Source organism: Thermobia domestica, chromosome 6, assembly GCF_964235325.1.
Source record: "Thermobia domestica chromosome 6, izTheDome1.hap1.1, whole genome shotgun sequence".
Taxonomy (NCBI): Eukaryota; Metazoa; Arthropoda; class Insecta; order Zygentoma; family Lepismatidae; genus Thermobia; species Thermobia domestica.
In genome coordinates this window covers 8,838,074-8,855,435 of record NC_137459.1, presented here as the reverse complement: position 1 = coordinate 8,855,435, position 17,362 = coordinate 8,838,074, and the positions used below count along the sequence as shown (strand labels likewise).

Genomic DNA, 17,362 nt, shown 5'->3' with positions numbered 1-17,362 from the left:
CTGGGATCGAACATCTCAAATGTAGGGTATAAATAAATATAAATGCCTCAATTTTAAGGTAATTTTACTCTTCACTCAGTGGATGAATTCGAAAATAGTTCGATTGGATTCAGGAACTTCAAATTAGTGTAAAAAGTGCAATCAAATAATTATCCAGGCGTGGGCACATTTTACTAGTGGCGTTAGTGTTACTTATTTTAAGATTATTCTCTGATTTCTGAAATATTTTGAAAAATGTGGGGACTGAGTTGGTGAAAACTACTATGAAAAGTACGACTTGTCATATTGTTATATAAGATCAATTTCTTTTGAGTAATAAGTGCATTCTTATCATTTACTTTTTACTTATGTAGGTTATGTAGTGGAAGGCTCTCAAAGTCCGAAACAAATACCTCGTGATAATCCGAACATCAATTGGCCTGGTCTGCACGGTTACGATCCAACGTACGCTGATATGAATGCTTTATTCATGGCATGGGGGCCAGGTAAGTTCTTAATGAAAAATCTTCTACCATTCAAATGATATCCATGTATATGTTCCAAAATAATGTTCGTTAAAAATAATAATACAGTAAACTTCCGATTATCCGCGGTCGGATTGTATGATGATAAACTACAATATTAAATGATTTTTTTTTAAATCTTCAATCTATAAATATAAAAATGAAAAAGGCCGTGTTTGTAACTTCATATCTCTTGAACCACCCGACCGATCTCTATCAAATTTTAAACATAGATGAGGTTCTGATCTGGGATAATTTTTATCATTCCACTTTCACGATACAACGTAGAGGAGATATATAAAAATGATCAAAAATGACTCATATTAGTGTCCAATCCATAGTTTTTTGAATCGCTGAGGTGAAGAGTGACACTTCCGATGCCGTTTAAATCCAAATTCACCTCTTTATTTCAAAAAGAAATGTATTCTCCCCGTGCGAAGAACGGGTATTCTGCTAATCACAAATAAAAGATAGGTGTTTTAATGCGAAAAAAGTAGGTGAACGATTTTTTTAAATGGAATAGTAAACCAATAAACTTCTAAATACACAAAACTACTGATTATTAAGTCATAACTGTGTAGGATCCCTACTGTAATTAAAAGTTCTTGAAAAGCATTTTTGCGCTGATTTGTGTCCTTTTTCGCCAATTTTGCGAATTACTCGCGGAATTTGCTTATCCGTGGTTGCTGAGCTGTGCCACACATATTCTGCGGATAATGGCAGTTTACTGTAGTATAATGAAACTTTGTACCTTTTTTAATGCTCTCCAGTCAGGACCATCTTTTTCGGGTTGAAGTTGGTCAACAAAGAAGGATAAATGTAAATGAGTCTAGAGAAATGAATCTTCAAATCTTACATCATAATGTCTAACAATTAGGAAACAAATTAACTGAATTAAAAGTTCTTTTGGAAAAGGAATTGTGTGAAACTGATGTGTTGTGCATATTGCAGCATTGGCTGAACAAGAAACTGAAATAGATCCAGTTCAAGGTTTCAAATACTGTAATACTTTAAAGTGGTTTACGTCGCTTTGGATAATCGTGTTTAAAAGAAATTGGTTACATTTGAAAGAAAAAATCAAATATTTTTTGTGCATGTCAACAATGAGCAATAATGCCAATAATGAACGGGATCAAAACCAGAAAAAGTAAATTCACTCATGTTTACTTTGTGATTAGTCGATATGGTTTCATTGTTGGATATTTACCAGGCAGTTACTGTTTGTACTGGAGATCACTTGGGAAGTTTTTATGTTTCTGTACTCTTATGCCATAATGTGCTAACGTAAATTTATTTCCTTTCGTTCTGTTGTGTTGTTATTAAAGAATGAGTTTTAACACGGGCGTCTCTGGTATACAAAAATTAAGAAAGACGACTAGAACAAAAATACTTATGGACTCCAATAAAATTTGCGTCAAAATCGTGGGATAAATGAGAAGTTACTTGAATTCAGAGACAGTGAGATCCGGTTTCTACCTCCATCAGCACAATTATTTATGGTTTTATTCCATCACTGATAAGTCACTAGTATATAAGTTTCCATATTCTATGATTTTCTAGCTTTGAAGTTTTATTGAGACAGAAAACATTAAGTATCTAAAAGATAAGTCTGTCGACCGTCATTCTCATGACAACGGATAATACGCCACCAGGTTCTGTGCAACATTTTGCGGAGCATTGCAGGTGTAACTTGAGTGAAATCTTGTTTCACAACTTCTGTCAGTTCGGCAGTGGTATCGTAAAGGTTTTGTGCAACGATGCCCTTTATGAATTCCCATAGAGCATTATCACATGTGGTGAGGTCTGGGTTTCGTGGTGGCCAGGCAAGTGGATACTGTAACTGGAAGTATCAACCATCGTTCACACAATCTGAAACAATGAGAAATCTCACATTAGCATTTATACGGAGGTAACGGGAAAACTTACATTAGCATTTATCAAGGGGCACCGGGACTTTGTAGCCACCCTGTATTATCTAACATCTTTCAGTGCTATTTATGTACTTTCTATAATCAGGTAGTCTTTGGAGCTATAACTAGTAAAAATGAACTTAGGATGAATGAACTATTTTTACCATTATGATTTTTTTTTTTTTTTTTTTATTATAAAGTCAATAAAAGTGAATGTCAACACAAGCTTGAAGCCAAGTTGCTAATTGTCGCAAGTACAGGAATGTAACATTCATTAGAAGTCGAACAACTACAGAAGCAATTTCAATTTCAGATTTTGAGGACAAACTTGTGGTGGATCCAATCGACATGGTAGACGTCTACCAGATAATGACCTATGTACTAAAGATTCCTCCAGCGCCTCATAATGGAACATGGAGCAACGTCAGATATATGTTGAGTGATGCTGCTGGCTTCAACATCTGCTTATCAACTTACCTTTTGGCCTTGTGTTCTACTACAATACTATCTAAATTGTTCCTGTAAAGTATGTAATATTTTTTTACAGAAAAATGAAGAAAGTATGGATGTGATTTGATAAGTGTTTTTCTATTAAAAAAAAAAAAAAAAGAAAGAAATCTGATACGGTAAATTTAATGTAGTTAATTAGTAGAACCACGTTCAAAATCTAGTTCCCTCGAATAATTTTTTTCTAAAGATCCATCTAATAGATAGTATGTTTTGTAGAGCTTCCTGCAAATTTAATCAAGGAACCGTTTACTCCTTTTAATTAGTACATTCTGAAATTGTTAGAAGAAATATTAAGAGCAAATGCAACATTGAACACGAATTTACACTGAAATCAAAACTTCATTTTTCCAACTTTTGAATGAATTCATAAGTTCTGGCTGGATTAGAACTTCTTGTTTTTAAGGTACAGAAATTTCAGATTGGACAGTTTTATTCCGAAGTTAGTGTAGAATATGTTAAAAAGATTGTTCATTTTGAACAGACATTCCATAGAAAGAAAAGTACAACTAAATCTGTGATTTGAAAGAAGTACTATAAGATACTTATTTCTAAACAAAATTCGTCTTCAGTTTTATTTGTGAAACTTACTTTCTTCAACTCACAGATTTATTTCAAACATAGTATTTTCTTCTGTGAATTATTTTGTACATAAAGCAATAAAACATTGTTTTTAATTATACTGATTTTAATTGAAATGCTAATTTCGAAACCCTATTTTGACTTAAAACAATAGTACTTAAAAAATAAATGATAGTGAAAAACAATACGTAAACTTTCTCGCTTCTATTCCTTAAATCATATCATGCTGTACTTACTACTGAAACATTTATGCAGTATAAACAAAATATACAAGGTATGTTCAAAAGGTATCAAACCTTATTTTATCCCGTGTAAACCAATGAAGCAAGGGAGATTTTCTTCAGTGTAGATGTAGAGGGGACACTCATGCGCGATCGCGATTTTTTTTCCTGACCGCGAAAACTGTCAGTCGCTGGCAGTCGGCCAACGAGTGAAGGCGTGTAGTGAGTGGTCGTCGCATTTCAGTTTTGGGTCATTCCATGTCAAATCACCTAGAGCACTGTGCTTCAATGTCTCAGATTCTCTTCAAAATTTTTCCATACATAAATACCAATGAAATTATGCTTAATTAAGTTTTTTCCTATTTTTTGGATGAGAAATGGGCCAGGGAGAATTTTTTTAAAAATGTGAATTTTGCTTCGATTTCACTTTTTGGCACAACATTATGGAACTAAATTACCATAACTTCCTTATTTTTGAAGTTATTGGTCTCATCCAGGTGTCAAATGAAAGCTTAATTTTCGTTCTTTCAGTAGATCTTAAGTAACCTTGCAAAAGATTACATTGTCAAACATTAATGACCATACAAATCAAATTTTAGGATTTTTACAAATTGTGCCATTGCTCAAAAGTTACAACTATGAAACTTTTGAAAACTTTTTTGTACATTCATCTTAACACGTACATGGAATGGCTAAAAAATAAAGAGCGTTTTTTGTATGTTTGTAATTATTATTTTTTATGTACGGAAATATACAGTTTTAAGTTTTGTTACAAATTGTGTCATTGTTCGTAAGTTACAACTATGAAACTTTTGGAACTTTAAATAGTTGGATCTTAGCACATACATGATATGGTTAAAAAATTTTAAAAAATATTTTTTTTTGGTATTTTTGTAATTTATGTTATTATTATTATTATTATTATTATTATTATTATTATTATTATTGTATTTTACATGCATGGAAATATACGGTTTGAAGTTTTGTTACAAATTGTGTCATTGCTCGTATGTTACAACTATGAAACTTTTTAAACTTTTTAAATAGAATCATCTTAGCACATACATGATATGGTTAAAAAATTAAAAAAAAAAAAATTATTGGTATTTTTGTAATTATTATATTTTTGGTATTTTACATGTACGGAAATATACATTTTTAAGTTTTGTTACAAATTGTGTCATTGCTCGTAAATTACAACTGTGAAACTTTTGAAGCCTTTTTTATAGGATCATTTTAGCATATACATGATATGGTAAAAAAATAAAAAGTCTGCTTTTGGTATTTTTGTAATTATTATTTTTGTACGTCAGAGTGCAATTCATGAATCGCTCTGGGCTTTCTATATTCTACTGGACAGAAAATGAAGACTTGTGATGGATACATTTTGAAAACATCATCTGGGAAGTTCCTGTTTCATCTCTTACAAGCCAATCAGATCGGATTTATGCAACTGAGAGCAAAATTAAAAGAAGACATCATATAATCAATGAAAAGAATGAGCTGTGAAATATAGAGCACAACATTTTGTACGTAAATCTATGTATTTCTGAGAAGTATTACCGGTATATATGTTTATTGTTTTCATCTATGTACATTAGTTTCTTATTTCTGTTGATAGGGTTTGTAATAATCACTCAACCCCTCACATTGTTAGGCCTATATTTTCCCTTCACAAAATCGCAAGATTATTACAAAAAAAAAAAAAAAAAAAAAAAAAAAAAAAAAAAAAAAAAAAAGTGTCCCTTTTTGTTATTTAATCATATCTAGTAAATGCAAACTAATCCTATAAAATGTTACAAAAGTTTGATAGTTGTAAGCGATGGTACAATTGGGAAAAAAGCTGAAAGTCATAGTTAAAGTACAAAAATATAATATTATAGTAATACCAAAACTACACATTACACCATTTCTATTTTTAAGTATACCTAATATTTGCTAAGATGATTATTTGAAAATGTTTTAAAGTGTGACAGTTGTCACTTCAGAGTAGGGATGGCCAAAATTTTCCGAAATCGGAAATTTCACTTTCCGGAATTTTTCCAAATTCCAGATTTTTCCGAAATCGGAATTTTTCGAATTCCGAAATTTTTCCAATTTTACTTTCCGGAATCCGGAAAGTAAAAATTCCGGAATTGGCCATTACTACTTCAGAGGAAAGGCATAATCTGTTAGTAAATCTATATATTTCAGTACATTTAAAACACAAATAATAATAATAATAATAATAATAATAGTTGCAAAAATACCAAAAGCACCCTTTTTATTTTTTAACCACATCATGTATGTGATAAAATGATTCTATAAAAAGAAGCTTCAAGAGTGTCATAGTTGTAACTTATGTGTAGTGGCACAATTTGTAACAAAACTTAAAATCATATATTTCCGTACACGTAAAATAAAAAAAATTACAAAAATACCAAATGCACCTTTTTTATTTTTTAACCATATTATTTATGTGCTAAGATGATTCTATTAAAAAGGTATCAAAAGTTTCATAGTTGTAACTTACGAGCAATGACACAATTTGTAACAAACCTTAAAGCTGTATATTTACATACACAAAAAATAATAATTACAAATATACAAAAAACACCCTCTTTATTTTTTACCTATACCATGTACGTGTTAAGATGAAAGTACAAAAAAGTTTCAAAAGTTTCATAGTTGTAACTTTTGAGCAAGGGCACAATTTGTAAAAATAAATAAATAAATAAATAAATAAATAAATAAATAAATAACTCTATGGCCTATGGAACCCGGAGGTTCAGTGCCACGTTCACAAAAGCTCTCCACTGACTTCTATCCTTAGCTAATTGCATCCAGTTTCTACTTTGTATTCCTATCTCTGCGAGATCCATCTTAATATTGTCCTCCCATCTGCGCCTAGGTCTTCCTAATGGTCGTTTTCCTATGGGTCTACCAGTCAAGACTTTGAAAGCGTTTCTACTTTCTTCCATTCTAGCTACATGACCTGCCCACCTAAGCCTCCTAGACTTGACGACCCTAACAATGTTGGGTAAACCGTATAAACTATGTAGTTCCTCGTTATGAAGCTTCCGCCATTCCCCATTCTCGTTCCTCTTGGGTCCGAATATTCTTCTCAGGATCCTGTTGTCAAATACTTTCAGTCCATGTTCTTCCCTCAGAGTAAGCGACCATGTTTCACAACCATACAGAACAACAGGCATGATTATCGTTTTATATATTTTAAGCTTCAAATTCCTCGACAGAATTCGCGACGACAAGAGATTTTGAACCGAATAGTAACACGAATTCCCTGCTTTTAGTCGACATTTAATTTCTTCGTGAATATGATTTTCGTCTGTTAATATTGATCCTAAATATTTGAAAGTATCCAATTTATCAAAAGATTTTATTTAATATTTTAACGCCTCCACAATTTGCCGTATTACGGTCCCGACGCACTTCCATGTATTTGGTTTTCTCTGCATTTACTTCTAATAAATAAATAAATAAATAAAAACTAAAATTTGCTTTGTATGACCATTAATGTTTGACAGTGTAACTTTTTGCAAGGTTACTTAGAATCTACTAAAAGAGCAAAACTTACGCTTTCATTTGACATCTGGATGAGCCAATTAACTTCAAAAATAAGGAAGCTATGGTAATTTTAGTTCCATGATGCTGAGTGCCGGAAAGTGAAATTGAAGCAAAATTCACATTTTTTCAAAAATTTCTCCCCGGTCCATTTCTCATCCAAAAAGTGGAAAAAAATAATTTAGCATAATTTCATTGGTGTTAATGTATGAAAAAATTTTGAAGAGAATTTGAGACATTGAAGCACTTTCATGTTTTAAAATTTGGTGATTTGAAATGGAATGACCCTTTTTGTAAAGTGACAGAAATACTTGAGCATCGATATTGCATCAAATGTTGTCAAAAGCTTGGCGATATTCAACTGGAAACCACTGCGTTCCAGAAGTCTTTGCAATAATGGCGGGAGCTGTGGGAGAAGTGTGTGCATTACCAAGCAGACTACTCTGAAGGGGATTACTGTTTCGGATTTCCAGTCTATTTTACTGTCTATCAATTTCAGTGCCCAAATCACCTCTGCACTTGTTACGTCCTGTCCAGAATAATATGTTTCTATTGGTTGCTGAATAGGAGATGTTTGGGAAGGATCTGGTTAAAGTCCTGCATCAGAGTCATCTACACCTTTGCGAACACTAATATTGTTCTCTTCCTTAGACGAACGAAGTTCTTCAGTTTTTCTACCACTAATAACACGAAACAATGTTTTCGAAGTTATTTGGGAGCTCTTCAATTCCATCAGCTTTATGTGACCTTGCCCCTTTGCATGTGATACCAAAGCCTATCATCCCATACGTGTCAGACATAGTTTTCTTGCATACTGCGCAATAAGCATAGAATTTGTCGGAAGTTGGACGCAGCCATTCATAAAACTGCGGATTTAGAGATTAATCAAGCCAGTGCCCACTAAATATCGTTTTCTTTGATGCCATCACTGTAGAGTCGGTGTTAAAAGTTCTGTAACGAAACAAAATGCAAATCATAATAAATCATGATAATAAAAGTGATATTAAATGTTGTCTTCATATGACATTTGCTATTGCCAGCAACAGTAAGTGAGCTGAGATACAATATCACAGTCCCCAAACTCCAGGTTGGTTTGAATACGGAAAATCGTACAGAAAATACATTAATAGAGTCTCTACCTGGAAGCTAAAATCAGATTCGGAGAATATTTAATATTTAATATAATAAAACAAATGCAACCGCTACTAATAATCTCTAGCATTGCCACTTTTGAACATACGCTACATTTATGTTAATGGCGAATTACATATTAGGGCTCTAAAATTTAAGAGTATAAGGTGTGAAAACAAAGAATAGGGATCGTGTTTAAAATTAATATACAAATATATACACTAGCCATCATTGTTTGCATTAAAAACGCCATTTTTTTCTTCTTCTTTGCCGCATGTCATAAAGGACGTGCAACATCAGAAAAAGTGCCGCTACATTCGTAGTTGCACATAATTTCATTATCTCAACTTTTTAAGATTGGAATTTTGCATTGACGTGTACAAATAAATATACAATAGTCAGTACTTCAGAACCATCTTCTATGCTGTGTAAATAAACAATTCAAAAGCTCAAAAATTTCACTGACTACTACTTATATTTTTAGTATTTTCCCTGAATTTCGGATCAATTCTTAAAATTTTCTTAACTTTCCCTGACCTCTTTTAAATTTCCTGACTTTCAAGGTTTGTGGCAACCATGATTGTTGTGTTTCACATAAAAAGAAAAAAGGAGAGAGAGATTGGTTTTAAGCTTAAATTCGACAAATACCTGTTTCAGTGACTTTTGTGCCTGAATTTAGTCACATTTTGCCAATTCGAGTTGGCAACAGTGATTTTGATCCAGGTATCCTCGTACATTTCTATGATAGTGCAGAGCGGCTATCGTCATTAATAGTAAAACTTGTCATTACCGTACATTCCACGAACGGCAGGGAAAATGGTATCAGTAAGTATTGTTCGGTATTTTCCTCCAATTACAGTACCGTCAAAACGGTAAGGAAGAATCAGTCCCCTAGAAGACAAACCACACCACACATTTACAGCAGGCAAATTCTCACCCTTTACAGCAGTAATGTGAGGACTATCTTCAGTCCAGCACAGACAATTACACTTACCGACAGTTCCATTAAGTTTGACGTGTCTTTCATCCGACCAAACAACACTACCCATAAATCAGGGTTCATGTGTAACCATCGCCTGTCACCAAATTGTATCCTGCGGTCTGGGCCGTCGTCACTTAGCTGTTGTACCAGCTTTGGAATGTACACACGCAACTTATCTTTACTATGCGTAGTACACTTCTAGCACTTACACCGCTCTCAGGTAACCCTTGCGTTGAAGATTTTTGTAATGGACGCTGAAACAGTTCTAGCGCTTGTAGCCGTGTGATGTCGCCCTAATCGACCTTCTTGCCCATCACACACCGTTTCATGAACCTCGAATTTGTTTCGTAGACGTGTAATTGTTACCGTTGAATCTATATCTGTCCCACATTTACGTCACCACTATCTTTGAACCGCAACAACATTCTCAAACTTCTAATAACATTTAACTTGGTTACGCTCTTCAAAGCTCAAACATCCGTCCGCCATGTTGCTCTCTTGCAACTAACTGGGTTGCGCAGCTAGACCGACGAATCTAGTGACACCTGTTGAGGAAGCATAACATTCCTTTTTCCACAAATTTAATCTTGTAGGTTGGAAAATAAGCTTTCTAGGACAGTTAAAGTGTATGCACATTTTTTGACGCACCCAGTATAGTTATTTTCCTCAAAACTGTAAGTTCGGAATTATTTCTAAGAGGTGATGTTTACGACATATACCAAATCTTTCGCATGTGTAGTGGACATGAATAGTTTTCAAAGTTAATCAAACATGGAACATTTTACACAAAAATATCAGGTTGGTGCAAAAATAATTTTGGTTTTGAACTATTAACTTTAAAGCAGTATACCTAAGCTTAAAATTAAGTTTATTCTTCAAGATAACAATTAGAATCGGTGCATTTTTACCAACAAGAATAACGTCCATTCCTGCAGCATAAAAATAAGGGGCCGTATGCAGAGTGATTTTGACGCGTGATTAGTACCATACTAAAGAGTTCGACTAACATATGGTTCCTGTAGTAGTCAGGCCTTTAGTACGACGCTAATCATGCATCAAAACGACTCTGCATAAGGCGGAAGGAGTTTTAGAAGTGATTAACTCTTTAAAGGCACTTTGGTTGCTACTTTTTGGTGAAGATTTCCTTCTGCAAGGTGTCTAGATATTGAAAAAGTACTAATCGGTGGCAGAAAGGCCTGTTCAGTAAGCTAGGGTCGTATCTCAGTTCATTCAGCGTTCGTGTAGGCATTTGAGACATGTGTCGTGCGCTTGTCGTGTAGTAGAACTATAGATCCTTTCGATTGACCAATGCTCGTCAAATTTTGCAGATTTTGGCGCATTCTGTCAATACTTCTCTGATGTGATGGTCTCGCTAGAGTTTAAAATGAAATCTTTCAGTGTTCCGTCTTATGGTTATGCCGGTTAGGCTAAAGGAGACGGTGATGATGAGAAATGAATGCAACGGTGGAATGAATAAAATGGGAGAATCCAGAGAAAACCCACGCATACGGTGTTTGTTCACCATAAAGTCCACTTGGTGCGAGTTGAGATCGAACCAGGGAATCCACGCACCAGAGGTGAACGCTCTACCACTGAGCCATCGTGGTCTCACTTGTTAGGGGGCCAATCCATACGAAATGGTCCAAAGGTGGTTGCTCGACCATCTCCAAAAATTATAAAAACTTCACTGTGACGAACCTTGTGTATGAGAAGGTCAATAGCATTATTCACGTTGTCGTATGTACAAATGTTCCTGAATGGCGGTCATCTTTGTTGTCAGTGGAGTGCCATTTTTTGCATTTGCAAGCGTTTACGAAAACTACAGTTGCTGAGGACGTACGAATCAGACGAACTCGAACACTAAACACACAAGGCTGTTTAGAAGAGAGACTGAGGTACACGGAGAACACATACTCTTGCTTCTAAATAAATATGCAGGGTTGCAAACCAAAACACGAAAAAGTACAGAAAATTACACTTTTAAAGGGGTTGTAATTTGGAATGGCATTAGGTCGGAGGATCATAAGTTTTGTGCTGAATACTATCGCATGTAAAGAGTCTCCACAAATATCTACATCTATTATACTACTGGCATCGTACATTTATGGGGGTCCGAAACTTGAAGTTTGTGATTTTGATGCCATGTTTGGGGCGTAATATCTCAGGAGGGCAAAGTGCTAAAAGTTGCTGCTTAGGCCACAAAGTAATTCTGCATGTGAATAAACTATAGCAAAAAAAAAAAAAAAAAAATCACTAATATTACATGGAGAAAAAAGTGAGGACGTTAAAAGCGCGAAGAAAGCACGCGCATGAGGATGGTCGTAGCCCGGAAAAGTTTAAATGGTTTGATATGTTTCATGCTAGACCTCAAAAACTATGCATGGTTCAGCAATTAGGCCCGCTTTTGTTTGTGTTCAGTTGTGCAAAAGCTTACGAGGGGCGTTTGTTCCATCTTTTTAGCTTCGTGATCATTTAGCAAGTCTCGACTCCATGGTCACCCTTATAAATCGAAAACGGTGAGACAAATGTGAAAACAGGAAAGGCATTAATTTCAAAGTACAACGATTTAACTTAAAACGCCTTATCCCGGGGTCCCCACAGGATCCCAGGTGGGATCCAACTAAAAACTTTCAAATGACAAGAGGGGTTAAGTAGCACATCGTTTGAAAGCTGTTGTTAAATGAAAGAAGATGGAGCAAGTCTCGACTTTCTACAACAAACCTTTGCAAAATGGCGGCGGGTCAAAATGTAAACAAAAGCTTAATTGAAAATCTATGGCTACCTTGAATCCAAGATAGCCACTTAAAACCTGTGTCATTCCTACCAATACAAATACAAATCTACATTTTTCTCTATTATGTATTTAGAAACAATAGGAAGACTAAAGAACAATTTCGATTCACTTTAACTATTATTCCATTCAGTAACAACACACATGTTTTGTTCCTAATGCACGTTCGTCACGTTTCTCTTTATATATTTTACGTGAAAATAACGAATATGCGATGAACACACAACTCTGACTTCCTATTCATACTGCTAAACAGAAGTTGGATACCTTCGGGTATTTTTCTAATTTTGTCATACGTAATTCATACAGAAAGAACTTGCTGCACCAGTAGGTTGGGGGCTCTATTGTAACGTATTCATGATGGTTACATTTGTATATCATTCGTTGATTTGAAAATAAAATTTCAAGCAATACCAAATATACAAAACATTCATTTACAAGATTACCGAGCAGTACCAAACTACGGGTAAATCACTTCAGAGCATCGAGCTGCGCAAACTTTGTTGGTTTGTCACAATATTAAAAGTAGCAGCATATTTATATACAAATTCATATTTTATTTATTTATTTATTTATTAAACGAATTCCCAGATACAGCATAACTTTGCCATTTTACACAGGGACATGCTAACAAAAGAAAGAAAAAAAAACAAGATAGCAATAACAACAACATAGAAAAAAGAGTGTAAGAGTAAAACTATTCCGTCAAAGGTCGCTTAATTGCTCTTTCAAACACTGGGTAGCTCGAAAAAAATGTCCACATCAGTTGTTACTTCATTATAACAGTTTGGTATTCTATAAAAAAGAGACCTCTGTATAACAGCCAACCTAGGACGGGCAAGATGGAATAGGTGGGTATTCCGGGTGATGCGGGAAGGGACACGTAAGGATAGTTCCTGAAGTAATATTTCCGATCTTAAGTTTCCATTAACTATTTTATGTAGATATTTCAGGTCAGAGATAGTTCTGCGTACTTCAGGAGTCTGAATATTAAGATGTCGCAAGAGCTCCTTCTTAGATAATATTCGAAGTGCAGGAACACGAAAACGGACTATAGCAATGAAGAAATTGAGAACAGAATCAAGTCTGGAGAGATGTGTAGGTGCTGCCATGGCCCATATGGGAGAGCAGTATTCGATCTTGGGCGCTATTAAAGTCTTAGAAAAAGTTGCTAATGAAGAAACAGTGCGTAGTTCGGTGAATCGATAAAGAAGTCCCAACATTCGCATTGAATTCTTTAGTATTGAGGAGATATGGTCAGAGAATGTGAGTTTTGAATCAAAGATGACACCAAGATCATTATGACTAGCAGAATGTGTGATAGGGGAATCGTTGATATGGTATGTGGAGGGAACAGGAGACTTTTTCAAAGTAATAGTAATACTGTCACATTTCTTACTGTTGAGTTTCAAGTGCCACATTTCACACCAGCCTGTAAGGTGATTTATGTCTTCCTGTAGAGCAGTTGTGTCATGGAGACACGATATTTCTCTGTATAACTTACAATCGTCAGCAAAAAGCAGAAGGCCACTAGGTTGAGCTGATAAGTGCGTGTAGAGATCATCCATATACAGGACAAACAGCAGAGGCCCAAGTACACTCCCCTGAGGCACCCCTGAGATCACGGGTTGGGGGTTAGAAGTCGCCCCTGAAAGAACAACTCTCTGTTTACGGTCCTTCAAGTAGCTTGTGATTAGAGAGAGAAATTTGCCATGTACATTAAATCTACTGGAGAGTTTATGAAGAAGATGAATGTGACTGACAGAATCAAAGGCCTTCGAGAGATCAAAGTAGATAAAATCTAATTGAGTATTGTTATTCATACATTTGACTGCACAGGAAAGAAGAGTACTTAAGTTTGAGAGACTTGAGCTTTTCGGTAGAAAACCGTGCTGAGAACTATGGATGTAAGGTGAGGTGAATTTAAGTAGCCTGTCTTTGATTATTTTTTCGCAGATAAGTGATATTACAGAAAGAAGAGATATTGGCCTATAGGAGGATACATGATCTTTAAGTCCTGATTTATATATTGGGGTCACGTGAGCTAGTTTCCAACTGGTGGGATAATACCCTTCCTTGAAGCATCTATTGAATAAGATAGATAGAGGAACCGCAATAACTGAAGCAGTTTTGTTGAGAAAGAGAGGACTAATTTTATCAGGTCCAAGTGATCTGTGTGGAGATAACGATAGCAAGAGAGCCAGAACTTCGCCCGGGGTGGTAGAGAGATTGGATAAGGTGTCCGAACAGATGGAGCGGAGAGAGGGAAGATGGGTTGTAGAGGGAAGGGAAGTAAATGTTTTGCAGTAGTAGTTATTGAAGAAGTCGGGTCTTTGATCATCACTCGCTTCAGTATTTTCATCTTGAACTGTTGCCGGTATGCCCGGAGATTTTGTTCTAGATTTAATTACAGACCAAAAGACTTTAGGGTTACTAACAGTAAAATTACCAATTGAGTCCATGTATTCAAAATATTTACGCCGCTGTACCTTCTTGGCAAGACTTCTAATTCTAGCAAAGTTTTTGTATGTGTAGTCACTCGGATGTGATTTCCATAGAGTCCAGGCAAGCTTTTTGTTTTTAAGAAGTTCACGAAGTTCATTGTCGTACCAGACCGGAAACCTGTTCGATTTTGATGCTTTCACCGGCACAAAGTCCTTTATGGCTGAGTGGACAACAGATGTAAATAAGTCCACAGCGTCGTCAACAGTTCCTACCTCTAACACCAAGGAAACAGATCAATAGCCCGGCAGATGTCACCCCAGGGGGCTTTCTTCCAAAGAAGTTGTGACCTACTTTTGAGGGGCTGGTTTGTAGTAGTGGAGGGGAGGAAATCGAAAGAAACATCCAAGGAATCGTGATCCGAGGGAAAAAGATTTCTGCATGGGACAACACAACGAGGTTTTAAGTTAGAGAGAATATAGTCAAGATTGCTATTATTGCGGGTATTATGCATATTATGTTGACCTAGACCAAGTCCATGAATAAAATTGTCCATGAAATAACTGTCGTTTCCATCTTTAGTGACGCCATGCTTGCTGTCCTGCCATGTGATGGAAAGGTTGAAATCACCCAATAGGATGACGTCACCGTGTGACAACGCATGTAACAGTGAGTCATGGCAAGCTTCTAAGATGTGCTGGGGGGTGTTCTTGTGCGGCCTATATTTCAATTGGCAGCCACATTGGATTACAGATGATACTCTGATATTTTGAGGATATCTGCTATTAATCATAAACGTAAATACTACATTTCGCTTCTGCAACACCAGTGGTTTGAGCTGGACATGCGTTCGATACATAGTGTGGCATTTTCAACTCAAGATGTCGCGTTTTTGAACATTTCGCATCTTTTCGTCACCTACTGGTCAACATTCATGCTAAATTTGGTTTTCCTAGCTTCAGCAGTTTGGTATGCCTATCCTTTCGATATAGGTTTTATGCGGTAGTCCTGGATTCAAGGTGCCTATAAATTTTCAATTAAGTTTTTGTTTACATTTTGACCCACCGCCATTTTGCACAGGGTTGTCCAGAGAGTCGAGACTTGCTTCATTTTCTTTCATTTACAACAGCTTTCAAACAATGTGACTTTAACCCCCTTTGCCATTTGAAAATTTTGAGTTGGACTTCGTCTGGACCCTGAGGCAAAGTTTTTTACCACAAAAAGTGTGTCCTTGAAAATGATGGGATATGTGTTCGCCGAGTTTTCCATTTATCCAACTGTTTCAGAACAAATAACTCGATTCAAACTTTTCTGCCAGGTAATTTGTTGTAACGTTTACGTTACAAAATATGTTGTAGCTCACGATATCCCGTCCGGTGGCACGTATAACTTTGGTATCCGTCTAGTTATAACGTATCAAATGCAAACACAATTGTCTCGTTCGGATCTCAGCGGAGCAACTTCGTGACCCTCCCTTGTAAGATGAATCTTTGTTTGCAGTGTTTTGCCCAATGAACACCATATATCACTGACATTGATTAATTGTGTATACCCTATATAATGTATTTGCTTACTACATACTGCATGCAAGAAAGAAAGCACTGGTCATACACGAATTTTAAACTCCAACCGGAAGTAGGCTCAAATCTTGCATACGGTGCGAGAAATTGAAAAAAAAAAAAAAAAAAAAAAAAATCTTCCCTTTATGGTACCCCTTGCCGATTTTTATCAAGACGTCTCTCACTTGTGTCTATAAAGGGACAGGTACAGATGTGACGAACGACAGAGAGATTCATGCTCAGATGTTAATGATGCGCTGTGTAGAGAGCGCAGGTTCAGCTAGTATCTACTAAAAGTGAGCTGGGAGAAATCAATCACCTCAGATTTGAACGTTGATCGTTATAGAGTATAAAGGGTATCAAATTGCAGTTTTCTCCGATCAATTCAGCGTTTCAAGAAAATATTTAGTTTTCATTCTAATACCTTTATTGAAACTGGAACGGTCAGAAAAACTACTTCCGGTTGTAGCGGTGATCACTATATAGCAAACACGGTTACAAATAGCATGAAGTGCTTTCCTGCAATCTATTAAGCGTCCCAAGAATATCTCTGATGTCCACCCTACTAAAGCCGGAAGTGGTAAAAAATCTACCACGTCCGGTTTCAATATTGAGATTATCATACCACACAACTACACTCCTCCATGTGACGACACTGGTGTTTGTTTAGGTTTTTAGGAATTAGATTTCTGGGTTTTTGGCATTTATGGCCATTTTGGCCCGTCACGTTTGAGGGATGACGTCCCTCGGCGAGAACACTATCCGGGGAAAGGGAAGGAAGGAAGCGGCCTGAGATATGTATGTTAGGTACGACCCCGGCATTTGCCTAATGTGAAAGAGGAAAACCCAGGAAGATGGCTGGCCTTAAAAAAGCGTTTTACACTTTGTCGACCGAGTGCCCCCACCGGGAATCTAACCCCGGATCGCTCGCACAGAAGGCAGTGGTATGTTGTTGTTTCAAGACGTGCAGGGCAGGGCAGACTTCGAATCGACAGATTTTAGTTTGCGTTCAGGTCATTAGGCATCCATTTATCGAGCTTTTCTAATTTTCCCACCCTGTGTAAATGACGTACAACTGTTGACGTAAGTGAAGTAGTTCTGCATCCTCTCGAGTTCTTTTGCGTGAATTTGCTTCGATAACGACCCTCAATTAATAGTTCTTGGTCGGAGAAA

The 17,362-nt window shown here is 36.0% G+C and overlaps 1 protein-coding gene across 2 annotated transcripts in view; it reads left to right on the top strand.

The window, feature by feature from the left end:
* The window catches only part of LOC145687838 (glycerophosphocholine cholinephosphodiesterase ENPP6-like), a 118,128-nt gene extending 114,526 nt beyond the window's left edge, over positions 1–3,602 (top strand). For both annotated transcript variants that reach the window (XM_081761293.1, XM_081761294.1), the window contains exons 9-10: positions 354–485; positions 2,727–3,602. In XM_081761293.1, coding sequence (XP_081617419.1) covers positions 354–485; positions 2,727–2,938 — 344 coding nt within the window. In that variant the 3' untranslated portion in view covers positions 2,939–3,602. The remainder of the gene's footprint in view (positions 1–353; positions 486–2,726) is intronic.
* Positions 3,603–17,362: the final 13,760 nt, after the last annotated feature.